Below are 26,218 nucleotides of genomic sequence, written 5' to 3' on the forward strand. Positions count from 1 at the left end.
GACCTCAAAAGGCTCTTTCTAGAGAACATTTACTCACTCTGGGGCACCTACATCCCAAATCTAGTGCACATATGCCAGGTGACATCAGGAGAGAGACCGAAGTGTGACTGTGAACTTGGCAGACACCCCACCCCCACCCCCAATCACTCACTCGCCTCCAAGGCCCACATTCCTGCCAAGCTTTGAAAAACTCTCTTCATGGGGCCTGGAACCCCAGGACACAAACGTGGTGCGATTATCTCCCCCATCGGTTCGGAGGAATTGACAGAACTATTGTTCTTTACAAGGTAAGACGGAACCCATGGCTTCTGCCAAGAGAGCAGCTCCAGCTGGAGCAAGGAAAAAGAATCCTGTGTTGTCTACAAGCCCTTCATTCAAAGTTTATTTTAGTTGGAAAATTGTGCTGTCTCAGATTTCTCTTTTAAAAAATTATCTTTGTTTTAGGAATCATGCTGTTTGCCTTTACGTGTTTCCATTAAGGACGAGGAAGAAGCTTGTCAAGCACGGCCCAAAATAAGGTTTAAAAAAGACACTCATGATTGCCTGTCACCATGGACACTTAATTCCAGCTCTGAGTCAAAGAGTAAGAAAGCAACATGACGACATCCCCACAGGCACATGTGCGCCCGTCGCTAACCCCCAGGGAGGCAGGACGATCAGGCTCACAGAAGCTACAACCGCAGGCAAATCCCTCCACCAACAGCCCTAGTCAGTCGAAAAGCTCCCGTTGAAGGCAGCCAGATGGGAGCAGCAGAGCTAGTGCGGGGCAGAGAGCTACCACTGTCTTCAACGGGGAACCCAGCACAATAAAGCCCTTCACCTTCTCACGGTCTGTAACCGGGCTTCTTCTGAACAAGCCAAAAGGAAGCGAAATACCATCTTGCCCTAGGTATCCCTGATTTGAGGAAACTAAGTATCTGAGTGCCTGCGACATGGTAAGAAGATAGGCCCTCAAATAAAAGGTTATTCCGAGGGTGCCTGGGTGGCACAGTGGGTTAAAGCCTCTGCCTTCAGCTCAGGTCATGATCTCGGGGTGCTAGGATCGAGTCCCGCATTGGGCTGTCTGCTCAGCAGGAAGCCTGCTTCTCTCTCTCTCTCTCTCTCTCTCTCTCTCTCTCTGCCTGCCTCTCTGCCTACTTGTGATCCCTCTCTGTCAAATAAATAAATAAAATCTTTAAAAAAAAAAAAATGTTACTCCGAAGACTGCTTGGGGGCCCGGGGGGTGGGCGCTGAGAGGAGCACTCAGAGGAACTTAGCTAACAGGTATGGGGGGGGGGGGGGTTCTTTGTGAGGTGGTGAGAACATTCTAGAAGAGGACCCTGGTGAAGGCTGCACGTCTGCTGACACTGAACTGTACCCTTGAAACAGTTCAATTACATAAGGTGTGAATTATATCTCAAAGACCCTTTTTAAAAAAAGATGTTGGAGAGTGCTGCTTTACCAAATTCTTATTGTGTTGTAAGGCAGAGCCACGACTGGGAGGTTTTCAGTCCCTGCCAGTCCTCAAGTGGTACATCCCACACGCGCAGAGAACACTGGTCACAACCCTGTCAAAGCAAAATCTCCCGCATCCGTGAGACTCTGTCCCAGAGCTGGTGAGTCCGAGAGACTCCTCCCCGAGCCTGAAAAATCAGCAAGTACCTGTTCTCTTCTTCCAGCTCGTCCTTCCTATTCATCATGGCCACAATAGCTTGTCGCAGTTCACCTGAGGGAAGAGAGAAAGTCGAGATTCATCAGCAGATCCCGCCTGTTTCACTGTCCCCTCACCAAGCTCGTTTATGTGCTATTTAGGGCAGGCTGTCTAGCCAAGTTCCCTTTCCCCTGTCAAAATGAATCTCCAAGACCCAAAGGGGGCAGCGCATCCCTCCCTAGCCGCAGGAAGCAGGAGGGCCGTGCAGAGGGAGGAGCGTGGAGGGCTCTCCTCAGGCAGCACACTCCGCGGCCAAGCCTCTGCGGGAGGGAGCACTCACCACCCACACGCATGAGCCCTGTGACACGTGTGTCATGCCCCCCCTCCTGGGCTCACCAGGCATCACCAGCCCCTCTGCCTAGCCTCAACTGCAGAGACAGCAGCTTCTGACCAGAGGCCGTCCTCAGACTCTCCAGATGGTTTTAACTGCACTGTTTTGACCCTATCCACAAATCGTTGGATTTCATGGTAAGAACCTGTCTTTTCTTATGTTCACGCCCAATGTCCAGTCTGATAAAACGCTGCTCTTTCATTCAGGCCCAGCTGAAAAGGCACACCGTCCAGGGAGCCCTCCGTGACTTCCCCACCCCTCACAAACAGCAGAATGTGCAAGAATGAACCACCTTCCTCTTACTATTAGCTTACAGCTCTTAAAGGTACACTATAGAAGTGTACCAAGACTTTTGGTCCCCAGAAGTCCAGCACGTTGGGTGCTTGGTGCTTGGTACAGGTTCACGGACAATGAGCGATGCAAACTATTCACACCCAACTACAAAACCATGGAAACGAACAACAGGAGTAACAGCTGCCCTGTAACAAGCACTTCCGACGTGCAAACTATCAGTACCTGACTTGTCTTGTGTCAGTTTTCACGACCACAGGATGAGGACGCCCAGTACAGAGCGGAAACCTACACTGGGATAAGGCCATAGGGTCTAAAGTCACCTCCCACGCCCCAAAGCCAAGAATGGTGGAAAAGGCCTTTGGCAGGACCAAGAGCCGCAGAGAAGTCCCTTTAGTGGGGAGCTGGGAGGGGCAGCAGCTTCCACTCCAGGGACGGGGGCAGGGATCCATAAAGAGCTGCCATCAACAGACTCTCAGGCTGGGCAGATCCAACTTCAAGCCCCAGCACAGACACTTCCTGCCGGGTAACCTCAAGCGGGCTTCCACCTCTGCCAAAATCCAGAGGGGTATTAACGCCACATTCCTTGCAGAGGAATTCAGGAGGCAATCCGAGTTCCCGGCCTGGCAGACACACCACAGCAAATGCAGAGAGTGGTTCAGCGTCCTGAATTTTAAAACCTAGGACCCGGGTTCAAATTCTGACTCTGCAGCTAGTTAACTCTGGGCAAGTTAACCACCTGTCTGAGCATCAGCTCCCTGTCTACAAAATGGGGTCCCGATAGTCACTAGTTCATACAAGCGTCCTGAGGATTCAGTCTGTAATATGGAAGCGAGGTGCTTAGAAAAGGCTCGGCACATAGTCGACACTCAACATGTTACCTGTTACTGTAATTAGCGGCGGTTCCTTCAACAGCAAGAGGGGGACGAGGTAGCAGTGACGACACAAGCAGGAACTGGTTCAATCAAGCACATTTTCAGGAGTGAGGAGATTTTACAGAGTTCCTGTGTACCTCAACCTTGGGAAATAAAAGTTTTTTTAAAGGGGTCTAAGCCCTAGAGCAGCAAACTAAGTAATAGAACTTTCTCTAAGTGTCAACCAAGATCACCATGGGCAACGTGAGAAATCAGACCCAAAGACTGAGGTGTCACTTGGAAGAGACAGAGCGGCTGGGTTCTAGGGACACAGCACGAAGGGATCCCAGATACTGCCTTCACGACAGCTAGAAACTGTGTTCCACGGAGGAAGGACAACTAGGAGGAGGCAGCAGTCCTCAGAAAGTCCCAGAAAACATGAATGTTCTTCCAGCCAAAAGTCACAGTCGCTGGAATGAGAGAGCTGGGCCACAGGCTCGCTCTGAAGGGACCCGACCACACCACCCAGGGGCCACCCATGGGAAGACAGTGCAATGACCAAGGCTGAGCTCACCACCGCAACACCAGGAACCAGAAGGATAAACAAGGCTGTGAGACGATCCCTCTGGCCTTCCCCGGACCACCACCGCCGCACAGTCACTGTCACAAGGACACAGGAAATGCCCCAAGTTGGCAGCGACCCACAAGCAAACGCCGGGACAGACTTTACTTCCACGCGCGTTCACCTGGCTGACTTTTTTCTCGGGCAGCACAGCCAGCGGTAACTCCGGGGTTGGTGTTCACAGATCACATAAGCATGCTGTTTCTCTGAGCACGGGGGACGCGCGCCGGCGGGGGCACTCCCTAACTGGTCATTTTCCCTCCTCTCCCCGGCACTGCCCATCTCCTTACTGCTTCAGTCTCTGTCACCTTCTTCCTCCTTATCACTGGCCACAACACACGTTTCAAGTGACAACGGAGTGGCCTCTGTGCAGTGCGGCCTCTGCTGAGCCTGGCTGAGCCGGGGTCTCCCTCGCCCCAGGCGGAAGGCAGAGGTCCGTCCACCTCAAAACCGGTTCCCTGCTTGGCTTCCAAGACCCAACAAGCAAATCCGGCCAAGTACGCAAAAAAATATTCACCGTAGGAAATTGATCTGGCATAAAGAGCAGCATTTCCAATCACTGTGGAAAGGGTGATTTTGTCCATAAAGGTCACCATTGGGGGAGCAAGAAACAAGACGTACATCCCCGCTTCTGTTATGTACCCAAATAAATATCCAAGGGAATCATTAACTGTGAAGCGCAGCCCTGAAACACTAGAAGTATGGGAACAAACATTTATGCCATCTTGCAACAGAGGCCTTAACGTGAAAGCAAGTACATGAACGAAATTATGTTTGGTTTGGTTTTTCCAACTTCTGCCCATAGAGGGCCCATGTAACGAAAAACTAATCCAGGAAACTTGACCCTGTTCAGGGGTATCCAACAGAGCAGGAAAAAGACACAGGTTTCCCTCATCAAATCCCAGACCCTTCAAGTTCCCTTCCGGGACCTCGGTCAACCCCTCAGCCGCCACACTGCTGCTCACACCCTCGGGCTCGCAGGGCAGGGCAGGGACGACAGTGTTTTCCTGGAACGCAGCCACACTCACCCGTTCTCATAGGGTCTACGGCTGCTTCTGCATGACAGGAGCAGAGCGGGGTTGTCGGGACCGGAATGGAGGGTCCTATCGCATGGCCTGAAATATCTGCCATCTGGCCCTTTACAGAAAAGGTTTGAGGGGTGTCTGGGTGGCTCAGTGGGTTAAAGCCTCTGCCTTCGGCTCAGGTCATGATCCCAGGGTCCTGGGATCGAGCCCCGCATCGGGCTTTCTGCTCAGCAGGGAGCCTGCTTCCCCACCCCTTTCTCTCTGCCTGCCTCTCTGCCTACTTGTGATCTCTGTCTGTCAGATAAATAAATAAAATCTTTAACAAGAAAAGAAAAGGTTTGCCTGTCTTAGGAGGACATCCAGACATTCTGCCCTCCGCTCCCTCACCAGCAGCCTCCTCCAGTCCAGGGCTGGAGGTAGGGGTCTGGAGTTAGGTAGGGGACCCATGGGACACTCATGCCCGGCCGTGGAGCTCACCGGCCAGACCGCAGGCAGACTGTCATCCAGGCTTCAAGAGAGGTGAGCCCGCAGGGGAGCAGCTGCTGCCTCAGACACTCCGGGGATGTCCTCGGCTTTGCCACTGGTCCCCCCAGCTGTCCCTGTTCAACCTCTTGCCCTGGATCTTCTTCATCTGCCTCCAGGGGTTCCCCAGGGGCGGCAGTGTCTACACCCAGGGCTCAACCACTGCCTGCCCCCCGCAGATGCCTGATGCTCCAGCACGAAATCACCGGCCCCTCGTGTGGTTCGCACCCCCACTGGCTCCTGCACTCCTCCCTACTTTGTCTGACACGCGGCAGACCCACTCCCCTTCTTTCATGCCTCTGGGTCTTGGCACAGGCTATCTTGAGGGACTCAGAGCCTCCTTCGGGCAGCGGCCAGGGATCACCTCTTCTGTGAGACCCTCCCCCACCAGCAGGGGCGGCCAAAGAGCCAGGAGGCCCGCCCAGTCATACTCCTACCCCTGCTGTGGACTCTGCCCACAGAGGCCTCCAGCTGCAGCCACGGAGACATTGGGTGGCTGCTTACCTTCAAATGAGCCCATCAGAGGGAATTCTCCAGAAGTCTGGAATAGGCCAGTTTCTGACTAAAAATAAAGGGGCGGGGGAAGTAGGTAGGAGCAATGCATCTGGCCAAGAACAAACGAATCTATGTTGCTCCACCAAGACCCATGTGCTAAAAGCTGAGCTGAGGACAGCTGGCCAGGCCTGGGACAAAGGAGCAAAAAGACACAGGGGCAGAAGTCTGCCAAAGAGAAGAGCCAGCAAAACCCGTCCAGGCAAACCTAGGACAGAGAAAACATGGAGTTTTGCAAAGGCGCTGGTGTCTGAAGTGTCAAGCACGAGCCATGGAACCCTGCCACCTGCCGCCAGGGCAGAGCCACAGAGAAACGCATACTCTAAGAAGAATCCTTATGGTCTCGGTAAACTTACCATTGGCTGACTTGGTCTCTAGGTGCACAAATGTAGTAGCCAAGACCATTCAGAGAGACTTGCAGAGACCACAAAGCCACAGGAATAACACGGACATGGAGGAAGGGCCACCCCAGCTCCCGCCTGACTCCAGGGCCCTAGGGGCCCCTGCTAACCCGCCCTTGCGTCCCAAACCTCCGCTGTCCCAGCTCCGCACAGCCAACCAAGCCACCAAGACCGGCCTTTCCCTAAAGCCTCATCACACCTTATCCATACCAGCCTGAAAACAGCAAAGTCCCCACACAGCCCAGAGCAGGGGAAGGGCGGCCAGAAGCAGGGGCCCCCCCAACTGGTGCCAGCCCCTGTCCACAGTACATCCAAGACCTTAAGAACGAGTGAAAGGGGGAATGAATTCACGAGCAGTTGGTTCCCATGGCTGCCCATCTCCAGGAACCAAGTATGGGATGGGCCAGGTAGAAACATCCACTGCGCTTGGTAAGTTCAAGACCTCCCCAGAAAACACTAACCACTGCAGTCACAGCTGTCATTTTCTGCCCCAGGGATGGGGATTCAGGATTGAACCCAGTTTTTTCCACTGGGTCTTGGGAACGGGAGGGAGGGCACAGATACCTCAATCACCGCCAGGACCCAATACCGGACCCTCCCCCTCCTCCTCCGGCCCATGACTCCACCCTCGCAAACCCCAGATTTCAAACAGAGCCGGGACCGACCCAGAGGCAGACACACAGTACAGAGAACACCCTTCACACAAGGATGAGGGGGTCAGAGGCCCCAGTGTCAAGTACGGGGGCAGGGACCGTGGTGGGAGGGGAGCACTGGCCCGTGCTCAGCCACTGAAGGCCCTGGGCATCGCGGGGGGAATGATCTTAAGATTAATTTTGCCAAAGGAGTTAAAGATACTTTTAAGAGGGAGCCAACGCAAGCACTAGGCTAACTAAACGCTGTCTGTCGGGACGTATGGGTGCAGACGCGCACACGCTCTCGCATATACGTAGATCTGTATGATAATTATTTGCCTTTATATAGCAGCTCTTCCCAAAGACCTCAAAGAGCCTTTACAAATGCTCCCCTGGGGCCCATACTCAGTTATATTTAAAGAGAGCTCACGAGGGCACAGGCACAGAAATAAATAATATGCTTCTACGGCTATATACTTAACCTACACCGTCATTTTTCAAACTTAACTTACTGCTTTTTATATCTTTTTCTGCCTACCCACTCCCGCTCATCTCCAGGAGAAAGGATAAACTATATCGAGCTCCTCCGTAACTTCTAGAATCCATCCGGCCCTTGTTGCCTTTTGTTCTGTTTCCGGCCTCCCCCTCTCCCCTGTCAACCAGAGGGTTTCTACTTTGCAATTTGTTAAGACTGGGGGTTGGGGGGGAGGGATGCCCCCTGATGTACTGCCAGGGCTCGGAGGGCCAGCAGGGACCCTGCAGCTTCTCCCGTGTGCCCAGCCAAAGCACAGCACCCTCTATCCGCAATCTCCTTGGATTCTCGCCACCTCCAGAGAACCAAGGCTTATTACACCACTTCCATGAATGGGGAAACAAATGCCCAAGAAAAGGCTCCTGCCACAGGCCACAGAGCCTGGACCCAATCAGACAAGGCCCAACCCTGGCCAGCCTCCCTGGGAAGCGCGTCCCCAGCCTGCACTGGCAGCACCAGGCCGAGCCGGCCTGCAGGACGGCGCACACTCAAGACCCACGCCCCCCCCACATAGGGCCTCCACTCCCCCAACCTCTGCCTACTAGGGGAAAAAAAAATAAACAAGTCAGGAATCTGATTAAAATCTCCACCCCACCCTACCCTTAACAGGGTTTCTACATCATCCCGAGAAAAGAAAAAGGTTTGAGGAACCCATGGGAACCTCAATGAGAAATGAGAAAATACAGTCACAAGGGGAAGAAAAACACAACAATGATCAAGTTCTAGATCTTCGTCACCTTCTCCATGTGAAATGTGGGGGTTCTCTCTCATTTGTGTACGTACACACACATTCTTACACACACACAGTGTATTTACAGTGACTTCAATACGAACTTTAAGGCAAGCGTCCCCAGAGCAAATACAGACAGGGCCCTACGTCTGTCAACACACCGCAGTGTGGGGCCAGCGGGAGGAGGGGAGGCCACGGCCCAGCAAGGCAGCTGCCCCTGCCTCCAGGCCACCATCCCAGGATACCACCACTTCTGACTTGTCAAGAAAAGCCAGCAACCACGTTTTCACGTACATCTGATTTTAAATGCAGCTGACAAGGCTCTCACCAAGCAGGCCCAACACACCATGGCTACGGGTCACCACTCTGTGACCCCCCCCCGCTGCAACGCTACAGCCCCTGACTGCCATTAGCGGGCAAACAGCCTAAGTAGGGCATGTCCGTAGAACCATTAAAATAAAAAAAAAAACAAAGTTAAAAAAAAAAAAAAAAAGAAGTCTTCTAGAGGTGGTCAGAAGTAAGGAGTTGGAAGGGGGCAGAAGATGAGGCTGAACCCCACCCCCGGAAACTCCCTAGGAACCTCAAAGTGATAGACTTGGGAACCAACAAGGGTCCTAGTGTCCCCGTCGTTCCCCACCACCCAGCCATACCTGGACACGACAGCACCAGAGCACACACTGCCAGTGCCAGTCACGGGAGGGGTGACTCGGCGGGCGGGGAGGGAAGGGTCTCCTAGAGCAGGAACAAAAGAACCGTCTGTGCATTTCTTCTCCAAAGTTAAAAAGAAAAAGCCATCAGCACAGCATTTAGCTTACAGAGGTATCTGCCTTAAGAACTAAACACGGTTTTAAAGGTTCAAGGAGAAGACACAGAACAGAGGGACGTATCTGGCGAGAAGGGAGGTGGGGGTGGGTCCAGTCATGGCTGGTCTTTATCAAGTACGGAGGTGAAACTCCCAGAACGTGAAACCAGTGTGAAAGTGACCTCTTCGGCTGTGCCCAGCACACACCTGGTAGCACAGACAGGACCTCGCTCTAGCTGTGAGACCCTTCCCCCTCGGGAGTAAAACCCGCACAGCAGCAGTTTCCCCCACCCCCGCCCCCTGGTGGCCCCTAGACTGCTCTCTGGCTCCAGGCCATTTTCTCTCCCAGCCAGGCCCCAAGGCCTACCCTCCAACAGGTGACCTTCTGGTCCTCCTCAGTTCCGCTTGGGAGGTTTCTAAGGTCTGCCCACATCGGAGCATGTATCGGCCCTCATTCCTCCGCACCGCCGCACGGCCTTCACCCGTCATCCTCTGATGGAATGCGTGGGCCACGGCTACCTGGCACACGGCCAGCAGTGCTGCACGAGCGGTCACGTACACGTACTTGGTAGGGTCTTGACTGCCAGATCTTTGGGGCAGACACCCGGGGGGTGGAACTGTGGGGTCACAGGGTGATTCTACTGTACTTTTTGGAGTACTGCCAAACCACTTCCCCGCGGGGAGGCTGCAGAGCGGTTCACACTCACCGCATCTCACAGAGGAGGGGTTCAGATGTGCGTGACTGATAGCCAGGCCCTCCCCTCCCAGCGCGGTCAATTCCTACCTTTCCTACTTCCATCCCAATTCAGGGCAAGTAGATTTTAAAAACAAGAAATCACTACAGATCCAGTTCAAAACCAGACTCCAGAGGAGACGATGGAGAGAGAAGGGGCGGAAGACGGCTGCTCCTGAAGCAGGGAGGACCGCAGGGTGCGGCCGGCAGTGGAGACGGACGGGGCAGAACACGGCCGCCGCCCCCGAAGCAGGGAGGACCAGGCGGTGCAGACGGATGGGGCAGAAGACAGCTGCTCCCGAAGCGGGGAGGACCTGGGGTGCGGCAGGCAGTGCAGACGGATGGGGCAAAAGACTGCTGCTCCCGAAGCGGGGAGGACCCGGGGTGCGGCGGGTCCAGTCATACACGGACCTTGTGCTCCTCTCCACTGGGCAGGCAGCCCTGCTTACGGGCTGGAGTGTTTCTACAGAGAAAGGCCCAGTGAGAAACAGCGGAAACCAGTCCAGGGCCTGGTGTTAAGGTGAACAGTGAAATGCAGGTGTTCATTAGAAGGTGTCCAATAAATGCAAAGCTTAGGAAGCAGGGCCTACCTGCTCTTCCCGGCCCCACAGCGCATCAGTAGGTGCCCAGGTGCCCATGAGGAGAGCGTACCTTCTACCAAAGCGCTCACACAGGCATGAGAACATGGGCCATCCTGCCACGACGCCAAAGGAGCCACTTACCCCGTGCCCCGTGCTGTGCAGGAGGCCCAGCTAGAACCCCTCTGAAGCTCTCTGGACTGAGGTGTCTTCTCCCGCTGGACCCCAGGCTGCCTGAGCTTTTACCGGCCCAACTCCCAAAGCCACAGCAGTCTAGAAGACCCGGATAAAGAGAGACACCACGCTCTCCCTCTGATGTGGAGAACACAGTCCCTACCATAGAAGTTTCTGACCCTGAGGAACACGATGCTGGTAGCACACACAGCAGCCTCCCCGCTACTCCTAAGACAGGGCTGCCAGAGTTCTCTGCTCCCACAAGGTCACACACATGTAGAAAACAGTAGGTCCTCTCTGGAAAACGGTGGCCGGGGAGTGACCCAGATCCAGTCCATCTCCATGACGTTCACGCACCGCCTTCAACGAAGAGATAAGAGGACGCCCCTGACTCTGTTCTGTCCTGCGCAGCTTTTTTATGGGTCCAAGAGCTTTGCCCTGGTGCTAAGTCATGCGCGAGGATGGAGAATAAAGTCTCTGCTGACAGAAGCAGCTTTCCTGGCTTCAGCCCCTGGGGAAAGCAAAGCCTCCGTCCCCAGATGTCACTCTTCAGGGCCTGGTCCCGGCAGAGCCTAGACAGGGTAAGGGAGCACCCACACAGTGAGGGCAGATGGCCTCGGCCACCCCAGAACAGAGCAGATGATGGCAGATACTGGGGGAGTAATGGTGTGCCAGCCTGGCTGGGCTACGCACACCATAGCACCCAGGAAGCTATGAAAAACAAAAACAAAAACAAAACAAAACAAAACAAAATGCACATACATACACACACACCCCAACCAAGCTGTGACTACACCACGGGACCAGCAGGCCCAGCATCTCCAGGGGTGGGACCCAGTCATCAGTATCCATGCGACGCTCCTCGGCTCACCCCGCGGCCGACCCTGGGCAGCAGCAGGCTGCCAGCTGGACACGCCCCAGCACGTGGCAGTGGCACATGCCAACATTCAAACGCTCCCACTGGGGGCCAGCCACTGTCCAGAGAACTTTGCAGACACCCCCCAACAACCCCCTAGGTCTAACAGGTCACCATTCCTATTTTTCAGATGAGCCAATGAAGGCTCAGAGGTTAAATAACCTGCTGGGGGTCCCACAGCCAGGCGATTGGGAAGCCTACTGTGCTGGGAGCCTGTGCTACCAATCACGAGGCCGCCGGGCCAGATGGGGAGGTCCTTTGTCCTGAAAGATCGTGAGGGTTCCTCTGGGGAAGCTTGTGGGAGCTTTGCCACTTTGGAGAAAGGTGACCGGAATGTGCCCCAACACTCACACAACTATCAGCCAGTCCAGCCTGCTCTCAGGTGTTCATGTGGGCGCTGGGACACTGAAGGAGACACAGCGCCCCCAGAGGCAGCCTGGGGTTTCAGGGCGACAGGGAGCAAGCCAAAAGGAAACAGCAGACACCCAGGAGACAGGGCCCCAGGTTCTAGCCTTCTCCTGCATGCGGCAATTTTGTATCTACTGCTAACCATGGAATGAAGGTCAAGGTTGGGCTATACTAACGCCATCAATGAATCCCTTAGTTCATGGGGCTCATGGGGTCCTCCCCCATCTTAAAGGTGGGAAAACCAAGCAGGGCTCTGCCAGTAACAGCAGCCAGCAGAACACATGCCTCCTACCAGACGTTGGCTGAAACACTGTAAAGAATGTTCTCATTAAGGCCCCCAAACAGTCTCATGAAGCAAGGTCTAGAATCAAACCCATTTTTTATCAATAAGCAAAGAGACACAGACCAGAACCCAGGCCACATGACAAGGAGACCCACAACCAGAACTACCCCGTGATACCTATGGGTCCCCAAAACCAGGGCACATCTCCGAAAGAGGCCAGGGCTCCAAACCAGCTCTGGTATACATCCCTACGCGCACACCCCCAAAAAAGGCCAACATCGCTGATTTTCAGAAGCAAAGCCACAGCAGGTTCTAGCCGGAGTCGGCTGGGCCAGAGGTTGTGGACATGCTTTGCGCCCCCCTTCCTTGGCTCTCTTCTCCCGGCGGAGGAGGAGGGAGGCCGGACCACCAGATCCTGGGCTTCCACTGCTCTCCACATGCCACAGTGCTGCCAGGGGCCAGAGGCAGGAGAGAAGGAATGAATACTCCCTTACTGGACCGAAGCTGGTTCCTGGCACCTGTGACCCATGGATCCGACCCCACAAGCCACCATCTGGGGCCTACAGCAAGCTGGCACTGGCGACAAAGCGGCCAGCCAGCCGGGGAATACATGGGATGGGAAAAAGATGCCAGCAAAGATGGGAGACAGGACAAGGAACAAGTAAGGATTCCAGGTCCTCGGCTGGTTCAGCTTAAGAGCAAGGTGCTTGAGGCATCTCACGGCAAAGTCGGCGCCTATAAAACAAGCTGGCTCAACAGGCTGGTCCTCTAGAATCTGCCAAGCTCTGAGAGGCTGGGATTCTTCGGGAACAGCAGAGGGGCCTCCTGCCGACAAATACAGAGCATCGGGCATCCCCGTCCTCTGCTCCTCTCGGCTGGCTAGCTGTGTTTGGCCGGACCACCCCTTGCAGACAGCATCAATGGGCCCCGGGCCTGTCTGCAGCACCCGGCCTTCTGTGGCCTTGAGGGCGGCCGCACCAACATGTGCTGCAATTGGCCTCACGCATGGCGGAGTGGTGGGGTTAACTGACGGCAAGGAAGATTAATTGCATGTGAAACACCCATAAATAATTAAGACATCAGCTGCACAGCTTCCTTCCGCCCTCAGGCCGTGATATCCTGCGTACGGCCAATTCTCAGTCCGCACAGTCCACACACATCATCTGCAATTAATCAGAAGCCCGCAGCTACAGAGGACATGGGCCAATCTCACACCAGATGGTCCAGCGGCTCTCTGCTGTCCAGCCACGCACTTTGACACTTTGAGGTCTGCTCTACGGGACACGAGCTCCCTATCGCCAGGTCCCAGCAGCACCATTTACTTCCTGCATAGTCGCGGGGTTTCCACTGGCCCAGACTCAGTTTCCCCACCTTTGAAGTGAGGTGACTTGACAGGAGAGCAGACAGGAGGCCCTCCATGAATGCAGGGTGGAGGACTCAGGTCTGGCTAAGCAGCCGTCCACACGCGGCCTCCGCACAGACAGCAGGAAGGGGAAGCACGAGGATGTTCGCAAATCTTACAGTCAAGGCACGGGAGGCCCAAACAGGCAGAGGGACAAGAGACACTCCGAACACAAGACTCCAATGAGCAACGGCCATCGATGGGCTCCCCTGACACCGCGAACACCTTGTCCCGAGTACCAGGTTCTTCCACGGCTGCTGCTGCCGGGAAGCAGGCCTCCCCGAGCCCCGAGAAGGCTCCCCACAAGGGGTCATCCCTAACTGCAGGCAGAATACAGGGAGGTTGTCCCCAGGGCAGATAATGGAGATTCCAGTGAGCTACGAGCAGGAGGACTTCCAGAACCAGCCAGACTGGAAGAGCACAACTAGACACTGAACCATCAGAGGCCTTGGACGTTCCTGGACGGAGGGCGCTTTCACTCCTGGTTCAGCTTTACACCCTGTCCTGCAGGAAGCCTTGTGGACTCTACAAGATGAAGGTGATTCTTCAGAGCAGCAGCAACCAGCTTGCAAGCCCAAGGCGGCAAACGCTGGGACGAAAACCAACAACTGAAGAAGTCTGGGGCAGCTGTCGTCTCCCGGTTGTTACAGATAATGCTGCAATCAACATGGGGGAGGGTGTTTTCCTCCCCAATTAAGGTCTGTATTTTCTCTGCATAAATACCCAATCGTGCAATTAGTAGATCACATGGTATTTCTTTTAATTTTTCGATAAACCTCCACACTCTTTTCCCCAGTGCCGCACCAATTTGCATGTGGAATTTACGAAACGAAAGGGAAAGTCAGACTCTTGGGAACCGAGAGCTGGTGGTAGCCACAGGGAAGGTGAGGCAGGGGGTCAGCAGATCAAGGGGGCTAGGAGTACAGTTATCTCAAGGAGCACTAAGAAAGGGTTGACTATTATACACCTGGAATGAATATGACACTATTAGTCTTAACGATAAGAAGTTGGGCCAGAAAGAACCGGAATCCATGGTGGCAATGAGCCCCCGAACCATGCCAGCGACCACCGACCTCCTGACCTCCTTCTGTTCTAGGAAGGAAGGAAGCTTGCTTACACGGGTGACAGGGGTGCTCATGTGCCCTGCGCTGAAAACACGCCTCCCTGCACTCTACCTGCCGGCCCACCTCGAGCGCCGTAAGGACACATGCCCTCGTGGCCTCCGCCGCCCTCTCTGGGATCTGCCCCACCTGAAGCCCAACCCCGCGCAGAACGCCGAGAATGGAGTTAGTGGCGCTCTCAGAGCCTTCCAGTCGCCGTCTGGGACAATGGGGATCCCACTACCTCCGCTGGCCTTGGGGACTAAGGGAGATGAAGTCCTTGGTAGGATGGAACCATCACCCACACACAGTGGTTCTCAGTAAGGACCAGCGTCCCGGGGAGACAGCGCAACATGGCCAAAAATACAAAAACAAAACAAAGGGAAAAAAAATCCTCCAGGTGGGACGCCTGGGTGGCTCAGTTGGTTGGGCAGCTGCCTTCAGCTCAGGTCATGATCCCAGTGTCCTGGGATCAAGTCCCACATCGGGCTCCTGCTTCTCTCTCTGCCTGCCATTCTGTCTGCCTGTGCTCGCTCTCTCCCCCCCTCTCTCTCTGATAAATAAATAAAATCTTAAAAAAAAAAAAAAAAATCCTCCAGGTAGAGGGTCAGAAGAGCTTAGATCAGTGACCGACTGTCACCTCAGGTGAGGAATTTAACCTCTCAAGCCATTTCCTAGCCTGTAAAATGGCCAGAGCAGTAGCACCTCCCGCAGCCGTTATGGGGATTAAAGGAGATCCTGGGTAAACACCAGGGGGCAGGAGGAGCTGGAAAGCCAACCCCCTCCCCACCTATTCATTTCCCCTCTCCCCCCCCCCACTCTGCCCTGGGGCAGAATCCCCCCACATCAAATCCTCTACAGGATGTGAGGAGAGACCACCACCTTCCCTCGAGGTAGCCAAATCTGGACAGCCAAATTTCTCTTGGCTGCCTTCCCCACAGGAGCAGGGAAGAAGAAGGAAGAAAAGACTCACAGAGCAAACTGGGGAGAACCTCCTCCGGGCAGGTTCTGCCTTCTCCTCCCCCTGTGGAGTCTGGGGGTTTTACACCGGAGATGAGCAGCCCCAGAACGCTCTGCCTTCTCTCCTGCTGAATCCCTGTCCCCAGTGGTGAGGGAGCAGAAGGCAAGCTGGGGACAAAGCAGAGGCTGACCCCCTGCATCTTCCCCCCACCCCCCACTCCTGGGCAAGACATGTGCGAGAGTCTTCCAAGGGTCTCCCAACCATCTTCATGTTGACACCTTTCTAGGAGGAACACAACCTTAACGTGACAACGGCAAGTCCTCTGGTACCTTGTGGGCTGGTCCTCCTTTAGCCCATGAAACCTCTTCTGAAACGTCCCTTTTCCCTGGTGCCTGGGTGGCTCAGTCGGTAAGTGTCTGCCTTCGGCTCAGGTAGGGTCCTGGGGTCGAGACCCCCAACATCAGGCTCACTGCTCAGAGAGAAACCCACTCCCCCCCCCCACCTCCGCTTGGGTTCCCTGTCTCGCTCTTTCAAATAAATAAAATCTTAAAAAACAAAAACAAAAACCTCCCTTCTCCTAACTTCCCCCAGCTCCTGAGTACATAATCTGCCACTCCTCAAGACACCGGTGCAGTAGCTTTTTCTGCCCACAGATCCTGTACCCACGCTTTAATAAACTACACTTTTGCTCCAAAGACATCTCAAGAATTCTTTCTTGGTTGTTGGCTCCAGACCTCAGGCACTGAACCTCACCTATATTCCAAAACCCCACCACCCAAGACCTAAGAAGCCGAAGAAGGAAGGCCCACCTACTCTCAAAAGTGCAGCTGGGTCTGGGGCCCCCTCCCCAGAGGCCTTCGGGGACAGAACATGAGGACCACCGGCTCCATCATCTACTTCCTCCAGGGGCTGAATGACCCCCACCCTCCCCCCAACCGCAGCTCCCTTCCATGCAAACCTACAGTCTGGCCGTTCTTTGTATTGGGAGTTCCAAATGCTGAGCCCACGTGTTAGTTACTCACGGGGATTCCTGCAATCCGGATGCCACGCCGCCACCCAATAAACGCGGAGAGAGAAGGGCACACCCCGGATCTCAATGGAACACTCAGACCGCAGACCAGAAGCCCAGCGTTCTCCTGGCTTAAGAATGCAGGCGGTGGGCTGCCCAGGGTGACTTAGGGTGTTGGGCGTCTGCCTTCAGCTGGGGCTGTGATCCCAGGCTGGGATCGAGCCCTGCGTGGGCCTCCCTGCTTGATGAGGAGCCTGCTTCTCCCTCTCCCTGCCTCTCTGCCTACTTGTGCTTTCTGTCAAATAAATAAATGAAAAATCTTTAAAAAAAAAAAAAAAAAAAAGGGTGAGCAAGGGACTGGGTGTTACGTGAATGACTGGAGAGCACGAGGCAGGGACCAGGTGTTATGAATGACCCGAGGGCACCAAGCGGGCTCACTCCCCCCAGCAAACAGCACCCGGGGCGGGGCTGCCCCCCAGGCACTCACCCGGGCCCTGCGGGAGGGGGAGAGACACTGCCCCCCCATGCACACACCTGGGCCCTAGGGCCAGCCCGCCATCACACCATGAGCACCACACAGAACTGAGCAGCACCCTGAGCCCAAATCCAGGCTCTTTCCAAATACCTGCCAACAGTTCCTAAAACCACGGGGCGGGGGGGGGGGGGGGGGGGCAGGTAGAAGAGACCCTTGTATTGACTGCCTCAACCTCCCCTACACCCGCCCCTGCACCTCCAACAAGAACAAGCCAGCAGCCGCTCACGGCCACCTGCTCCAGGAAGGGCAGCTCCTCGGGGACCAGCCGGCCCCAAGCTCCCTCACTGGGCGGCTCACAACACCCCACACCCGGTCGGGCGCCCGCCCCTCCCAAGACCCATCATTCATTCATTCAGCAGTCATTCCCGAGCCCCCGCGATGCGTCCCCTACGACACCAACCGGAGGGGGGCAGGGTCCCCCTCACAGAGCTTCAGACCTGCCCAGAAGGAAATCGCCACAAACAGGCGAACAGGCTGGGGAGGGAAAGAACAGAGGGGAGAACTAGCCTGGGAGGAGGGAGTGGGCAGGCAAGTCTGAGGGAAAGCAAGGTGGTAACCGAAAGGTGATGGTGGGGGCGCATCCGGGCCGAAGGAAGGGCCGAGGCAAGCGTGCAGGGCAGAGGGACTGGCCGCAGAGTGAGCGACAGGCACAGAACTTGGGAAAAAAAGAGCAGGGTTTTATAGGCCCTGACGGGAATGCGGATTTTGCCCCAAGTGCAGAAAAAGGCCCTGCAGGGTTCAGAAGCAGAGGAAGGTCTGGATGTGCCCGCGTCCCCTCTGCCCAGAGAAGCCACCATCTCGTGAAGAGAATGAGGGCTCTAGAGGAAACGCCACCTTGTGTGAACCATCTGCTTCCTCGGCCGCCAGCCTGTCGTAAAGGGGCTGGAGCCGCAGACCTCAGAGCGTGGCTGCCGGGCCTGAGAGCAGAGCCGCAGCCACCCACACTAGCTTCTCCTCAGAAGCAATGGTGGTCAGCTCTGACTGCAGGTTTCCAAAAGCTTGGGCCAAAGGCGTGCCGGAAGCCCAGCTCCTAAGCCTTCTGGAAACCAGTGTGTGAAGCCGCCCAACCCCTCCCACGGTGTCCCTCAGGGAAACACCCTCCTGTCCTGGCCGCCAGCCCGGCAGGCAGGCACTAGCCCTGAACAGGCAGGCACCAGCCCTGAACGCTGCCTCTCTGTTACTCACGGCCTACGGCCTGGGGCATCTGGGCAGAGCCCACTCATTTGGAGAAATCTGTGCCAAGTTCTACCTTAGGAGATGAAAAACTAGTCTTCTCTGAGACTAATGCTCAGATACCAAGATGGGTAGCAAGAGACATGGGCCAGGGGTGGGGGCTGGGGGACCCCAAGAGGGCCGGGACTGACTGAGCACCGGTGACCCCTAACACCACCATCTCCCACCTGCCCACTGATATTGGGGGGGCACCCCAAGCAGCGACGGGGGGGAGAGCGCCATCCAGGACCAGGAGCAGCTGGAAACACATGAGCGGCAGCTCTAAGAAGCCTCCCCCCAGCTCCGCACTTGGTGCCAGCTCGAGCTTCATGGGAATGAGTTTCAGCATTCTCAAAGCACCTGAAACTTGACATTCACTGGAAGAAACCAAACAGGTGAGATCACTCCCATTTTAGAAATGAAGAAATTAGAACCTGAAGATGTTAAATCTTGGGCCCTGTAAGAATGCTCATCTCACGGGAACCCCCTCGTCTTGGGGTGCTGGGCTTCTCCACTAGAGCAGCCGGCTCCCCAAAATTAGATAAGACCCCCCTGTAAGAGAGGAAACTGCTTCTGTTAGCAGTCGGACCTGCACCTGCCTCAAGGCCAGGCAGGAAGCACATGTGAGCAGAGCCGGCAGGTGGGGCTAGGCGGGACGGCTAACAGGCAGCCACGCAGCCACCATTAGGCTCCAGCTGAATGCTTTGGAAAAAATGCCTCGAGGTGACGGGATGTTCTGATTCTCCGACTGAGGTTACGTTGTTTGGTTTGTTGTTGCGGTTTTGTTTTGTTTTTTTTTTAAACAAGAAAATCGCCCAGTGACGAAATGCCGGCCACTCATTAAAAAGGTATTTCCAGCACTGTGCCGCCCTAATGAACCGCTCTGTGGATGGCCAGTTTGAAATCTACGGGCAGAAGTGGGAGCAGAAAGGGAAGGAAAAGCGGGGTAAACCCGCAAACCGTGAGCTGTGTGCATTCCAAGCTCAAGCCTAGGCAGGGACCCAAGGCTCCTGCAGCATCCCGGACTTGATCCTGGGGGCAGGGGGCAGCCTGTGAAGGGTCAGCACCACCTGCATGGAAGCCACACAGATCCACACACGTGAGAACATGTGTCGCTGCTACACACACGCACACCAGCTCCCACAAAAACGGGTGAGATCACACAAGCAACGTCAGTTCTCTGGTTTTGACAACACACTCGGGTTCCGTAGATGGCACCACTGGGGGAAGGGCACATGGTCATCATCTACTATTTTTTATCATTTCTTGTGAGGTTTAAATTCTTTCAAGACAAAGTTTTTTAAAGCCAACAAAAAGAATGTCCCATGGTCACATGGGACCTTCCGCCTGGAGCAGGCACCAACTGTCCCAAATCCCCTTCTCTGCTTCCCTAGCTGGCCACGTGACGGCTCAGAATGGAAACCTGCCCACCGTCTCCTTCAGTGAGACACGGCCACAGGACCCATGCTGGCCGTAGTGCGGGGAGCGGGAAGGCACGCTGGAGTGCGGAGCCATGCCTCCTCTCTGGAAGAAAGGTGAATGTCACGGGCACGCGGACAAGGGCAGCGCGTGAGAGACGGCAGGGGCAGCCACATAAAAGGGGAAGCAGGTCCCAAGCTGCTACGTGGGAAGACACGAAATTCCCTCTGGTTTTGAACCAGCATTACCGCGGGGCTTTGTCACAGCAGCCACGGTGACCTCCTGCCTAGTGTGCTACCATACGCATTTCTTGACGAATCAACCAACGCATTAGCAAGGTGGCCTTTTAGTGCCATCCCGCAGCCCACACGGGCTGGGAGTGAGCAGAGATTTACAGAAGCCGGACCTCCTGGGGCCCTGCTGAGAGCAGTGCGCATTAAGCTGTGGCAATCTTGCTTCCGTGTGTCTCCCTCCTCCCCAGTGTGATGTAGATGGAGACGGAGCCCCGTCCCTCCAGGGAGCCGTCTCCGGGAAGAGGGATGCGGAGGGCCGCCTCTGGAAAGCAGTGGCTCTTCACCTCCTCGTGCGCTAGGCCGAGCCGCGCGCCCACGGCGGAGCTCTCTGTTAAACACGGCTGCGGTCCCTTGGCCCCAGCTTCTGCCCAACTTCTCAACTCAATCACCTGAACCTAATATCCACGCGGAGAGGACTCTGCAAACTCGCCTCTCCAGAGCCATCTCGTCACTTCAGGGACGGTGACTCATCCGTGTGACAGGACCATAACCACGAATCTGAAGGCTTCAGGGAAGAGGGGAGAAGGGACAGGGAGCCCCAGACAGACAGCGCTTGTCACCAGTGTTTGAGTTTTTCAGGGCTCACCTATCACCTGGGAAAAAAGAAATCTGCTGCCCTAAGTTATCAGGGCTACTCAGAAGAGAAAAAATTCTAACATAGACTAAAAGGGTCACATTTCATTAAAGATATGTTGATGGATTTTTTTCCCCCCAAAATGCTCTTTTCAAGTCATGCTGTTAGAGCAGTCAACTTCGTATTTGAGTTTAACTAACTGGGGAAAACCTGCCCTTTGTGTTGTTCCCAACACTCTGGGGAGGGAGGCTCACTTCCCCAAAACCCCCAAAGCCAGCCTCAACCTCCCTCCTACAGTGATGAGCCACGAACCGGCAAAAAGGAGCAGGGCTCAGACACAAGAGGGTCCAAGTTCAGAGCCAGCTCATCCCACCTGCAGGAGTTGGGCCGGCATTCCCCACCGACACCCAGATGTGGCAGAAGGCGAGCCTCTGGCATCCTTCCCAGTTTCTTTTCCTCATCGTACTCTGCCACTGGGACCTATCTCTGGAAGGCAGAGGATGCTCTGAATACAGTATACAGCAGGAAAGACCAGGACCAGCAACTATATTTAGCAAAGACTGGCACAGGAAAATGTACCAGATTCCCAGTTTTCATGGTGATCCGTGAGTCAACTCTTCCCTGCGCGACAAAGAACACTTCGACGGCGGCACGTGACAGTGATGGCCTCAACCCAAAGCGAATTCTGGAGCCATTCTGAAGCCACACGACCAGGTAAACATGGGTGGCGAGGACATTTTAGAAAGACCTGGCCCCAGAGAACTCCAGCCAGGGTGATCTCGGCATCTAGTCTCCCTTGAGAAGATTCTCCTGACATCTAAGTGCCCACAAGCACCAAACCACCCCCTTGATTCTTCAGTCCGGGCCCCTGTCAGAAGGGCTGGGACCAAGTCATAGGCACAGATGGAGACAACGCACTCCAATTTCCTGTGTCCTCATCCTGAATGATAGTCTTAGATGTGGGTTTCCAGTTCCAGGAAACTGAAGTGAGCAGAGGTCACTGTTGTTTTCTTTTGTTTTGTTTTTCTAGTTCATCTTTTTATCCGTGAATTTCAGAAGGGCCCCAATCACACAGGCCTCTGGGGCTAAGCGATAATTTCATGATCACAAGAACACCATGGAGAGATGATAAATGGGATCAAGGACACATTAAGACACTTTCCTCTTTCATTATTACCAAGGGGCAGCTGTGACTCAACAAAGTTGCCAATATAAAATGATTAAAATGAATTAGGGGGTCAATAATCTGGTGGTTAGCGAGAGAAACACAACGCGAGGGGAAGCAAGGGGAACAAAAGGCTCCAAAGGCAACGTGAAGCAGGAACGTCCCTGAGAGCAACCGGATGTCGAGGAGAGAAAGCAACAGGGGCCTGCAGGAGGAGGAACAGAACAGGCCGCTTCCTTCAGCCCAGCGGCAGTCGGGAAACACGATCCCTGCCCTTTCGAGCGGGAAGCTAAGTGAGCTCGCCTAAAAATGCTGAGTCAAGAAACACAGTCAAAGAGGAGGCCTGAGCAGCGAGGAACAGCTCAAAGACGAAGAGAGACACACTCGTTTTGGAGGGACGGGACTAGAGGTGGGGAGAGCCGGGCAGCAGCGGGCCCGGGCTTTCAACCTAGGGCGCTAATGCCATCGATGGGCTGAATTTCAAGAGCCCACAGGCTCTGCTGCCTGGGCCCCGACCGACCGGCTGTTCTCCTTTGCCGCCCGGTCTGCCGGCCATCCGCTCTCCACCCAGTGGCCAGCACGGCCCTCCTCTGCTCCGGAGTCCCCTTCCACGCAGGGTGACCACAAAAGCCACCCCCGCCCTCTCTGTCCCACGGTCACGCTGCCCCTGGCTCATTCTGCCTAAGCCACACTCAGCACCCTCGCACCCCCAAGGCCTCTGCCCCGCTGGCCCCGCTGCTGGATCTCTTCCTCCAACACGCTCCTGCCTCCCTTCCTCACCGCCCCTCGTCAGAAGGGCCCTCGCAGATAGCAGCAGGCCACAGAGCCCCTCCGGCCACGGGCCGTCTGCGGTCCTGTACGGCTCCATCTTCCTTCTAAGGACAGAGCCTCCCCTGATAGATTTATTTATTTTGTGGTCTCGGAAATTCTCCATTAAAACGCAAGCTCCGTGTTGCCTGCTATCCCCCTAGGGCAGTGGTTTTCACCTTGGCAGGGGGAGTGCCCACCTGCAGAACATCCACACTGTCTGGAGACACTTCTGACCGTCAGAATCGGGGGGAGGTGCTGCTGGCCTCGAGTGGGGGAGGCCGGGGCTGCTACTGAAGTCCTCCAAGGCCCAGCAGAGCCCCACAGCAGAGAACCACCCGAGGGTACCTGCCCCCAAGCCCAGAGCAGCGCCTGGCACGCAGTAGGCCCCTTACCGTGTTGAATGAAAGCCTGAATAAGCGACGAGCACCCAGGGGCAGCAGGACACAGGCACTCTCACCACCTGTGCGAGGACGGGCGGCCCCTTCCCCACCTACACCCAGCTCCTGCTCGTCGGTAAGATGGGGGTAACGACACAGCGGCCTCGCGGAGCTGCTGGGAAGAGCGGCCGGGGATGAGGGGTAGAAACGGAACACGCCGAGAGCAGAGCCCACCACACAGAGCACTTGGAGTACAACCTTGATCGTGTGAGTACCCGTGGCCTCGGCAGTCCGTAACGGTAGGTGTCCGGGCTCCTCTACTCCAAGCCCCCATCAGAACCCGCCAGGAGCAAGGCTCTGAGGGCACAGGGAGGCGGGCTGCACGACGTCTGCGCCACGTCCTGGAGGCTCGGGCACATCTGGGCGTCCCGCTTGCTTTCTCAGAAGAACCCAACCCGTAAGCATGCCCTGAACCCGAAGGGCATGGAAGCTGGGGCGACTCCCCCAGACCCCAGTGCAGGCCTGAGAACAAGAGGGCAGGGGCTGGCGGGGGCCAGGAGGGCTCCACCCGCACTGGGAGCCAAGACCGGCAGAGCCCTGTGGAAGGAACCCAGCGGCAGGGGACAACCCACCCCAAGATGGGCTACATCCGTTTCTGTTCCCTGAGGCCTCCTCATTTCCCCCAAGCTCTGAATTCATGGCTAAATAAATCAGAAAACTCAGCGGGAGAGGTCAAAACCCACCTGGGCCACAGCGTTCTCCCCACACATACACACACACTCAGCTCTACCCCCCACAAGCCCCCAGCACCAGCACACGGGAAGTACCAAGTCAGGGTCACTAAATACTGAGCTACAGCCTGTCACCCGATGCCCCAGGAGCAGAACCAAACCTCCCTGCTACACATGGACCCCATTTCTACGGCTGCTTCCCATTTCCCAGCTTCAGGGAGAACCAGAGATGTGCCTATCGAGAGAAGGACCAGGGAACCGGTGGCACACTGGAACGCAGCCCGACCACCAGTGAGAGGGGTCGTGGGTCTGACACCCGGCCGGTCACCCAGCACACTCGGGCTCCATTCTCCAGGCTCCATCTCACGAAGGCTGCCCACAGTCCTGTGAGGCAGAGATTCCTGATCCCATTTTGCAGAAGAGGAAACAGATCCTCGGGCAGTCACCCGCCAACCTAAACACAGCCCGAACCCTGTATCTCTTCTCAAGGCAGGGGCTCTGTGCTGGAGAGACGCCGAGTCTCTCAGCGTCCATCTCCGTGGGGAGGAGGTGCCCCCAGCTTCTCTGCCCCTCTTGCACGGCTCCCTCAAGGGACGGGTGACGTCCCGCTCAGGAGCCGCACCAGAAGCAATGGGCGTGCCCGGCCCAGCCCCCGGCAGGTTCCCGCTGCCCACCGGCTGCTCACCCACCCACGGGCTACGCTCAGGACCCCGCACTGTGGGGCCTCCGCCTGACCCGTGAACTCAGGGTTGACATCCTTGAGAGTCCTCCGGCTCACAGCTTTAAAACGAATTTCCAGGCAGCTCTACTGCCCACGAGACCACCATTCTGATCCGCAGCTGTCTGTCTGCTGACTCCTAAGTGGAGTCCTAAAGAAGTACGGGCGCTCCCCAGGCCACAAGGGGGATGCCGGGGGAGGGGCTGCTCCTAAGGGAAGGACGAGCAAGGACTGCATCCCGAGCCCCTGAAAGCTGACTGGGCGCAGGGGCCTGAGGCGCCCAGCGCTGCTGAGCCACCGGATAGGATACCATGTCGGAGGGAGGGGCAGATGCTCCGCCAGCCCTGTCCGTCCCCCATCAGAACCAGCCAGGAGCAAGTCCAGCAGTGTCTCCCTCCAGAGGCTGAACCCCACTAAGATTAGGGGCCGGGGTCTGGGGGCAGCTGAGGAGGCTGGGGTAGGAGCAGAGGGACGGCAAGCTCTTTACTGTGTCCCATTACCATCTTCTGGGCTTTTCCACGCAGACATATTCACATACACAGCACCAATTTTAACAGTTCTCTTTAAAGGTAACATTTAAGGGGCGCCTGGGTGGCTCAGTTGTTATGCATCTGCCTTCAGCTCGGATCATGATCCTGGAGTCCTGGGATGAAGCCCCGTATCGGGCTCTCTGCTTGGCCGGAAGCCTGCTTCTCCCTCTCCCACTCCCCGGGCTTCTGTTCCTACTCTCGCTGTGTCTCTCTCTGTCAAATAAATAAATAAAAGCTTTTAAAAAAAATTAATAAATAAGGGTAACATTTAAGATCCAGGACAGGAGAGAGATGAGGTGGAAGAAAAGGAAGAAATAAGCCAGAGCCAGAGCAGAAGTACCCCATCCCTATACTGCTCGGGCCCTCTCACGGGTGGGCGCTCGCCCCCTTTTAGGACATGAGCCCCCAGGGCCTGGCGTGTCCTCTGGGCCCCAGTGCTCCAGTGACCTGCCACCTCCACCCCGACCTCAAACCCGGTATCAGGGCACATCTCTACTAACAGGGCTGGCCCGGCTTTCCCCTGGCACAGGTCGGACAGAGCTGCTACCTCCAACAAGACTAACTGGGGCTACATCCCCTGAGAAAGGAGCCCAGGCCAGCTCGGAAGGACAACAGACTGTGACAGAAGCCGCTGCCAGGCCCAGCCGAGAGCCCACTAGGAGGTTCCAGACCAAGGATCATTCCTGGCTGAGGGTCAACAAGCACCCGCGCCGGCAGTCTGTAAACCAGCTAGGAGACTGCGTTGTGAAGGGGGCCGGCAGGAACACAAGAGACCTCAGACTAGGAGGATGAAATTCCAAAAGAGGGCGAAAATCACATTTGGCTCAAAAGACCCAGGAGCATGATGCTGAGACCTGGAAAGTCCCGGTAGTTCACAGTACCCTGTGGTTATGATGGGCAAGGGGAAGCTTCCCAGCGGAGGGACGCCGGCCAAAAGCAGGAGATCGCCCCGACAGACAGACTCCTGGACATGCCCTGGGACACAGGCCAGCTGAAGCACAGCCTACGTGGGCCAAGCCCAGGCGGTGAGTCATTCCCTCACCTCCCCATGCTGGGCCAGTCACTTCCCTTCTATAATATGGGCTAACAGCAGCCCCACACTCAAGATCCTGCAAAGACTGAGTACGTGTGGCCAGAGGACGGAGGACTAGGTAGCATCGCCATCACTTCCTCAAGGGCCTCCTGACAGCGGGACGAGCCCCTCTAGACCCACAGGGTGTCCTGCAGCTCTGAGCAGGGCTCGGAGGCGGGGCTCGTGGACGCCCCATTCAACAGCCTTTGCACATGGCTGCCCTTTCCCTGGAGA

At 55.8% G+C, this 26,218-nt stretch overlaps 1 protein-coding gene across 5 annotated transcripts in view; it reads right to left on the reverse strand.

The window, feature by feature from the left end:
* Nucleotides 1-26,218, reverse strand: part of SNX29 (sorting nexin 29) — a 475,417-nt gene that overhangs the window by 355,764 nt on the left and 93,435 nt on the right. For all 5 annotated transcript variants that reach the window (XM_059154575.1, XM_059154573.1, XM_059154577.1 and 2 more), the window contains exon 12: nt 1,642-1,705. In XM_059154575.1, coding sequence (XP_059010558.1) covers nt 1,642-1,705 — 64 coding nt within the window. The remainder of the gene's footprint in view (nt 1-1,641; nt 1,706-26,218) is intronic.

This window comes from Mustela lutreola, chromosome 17 (genome assembly GCF_030435805.1).
Source record: "Mustela lutreola isolate mMusLut2 chromosome 17, mMusLut2.pri, whole genome shotgun sequence".
Lineage (NCBI taxonomy): Eukaryota > Metazoa > Chordata > Mammalia > Carnivora > Mustelidae > Mustela > Mustela lutreola.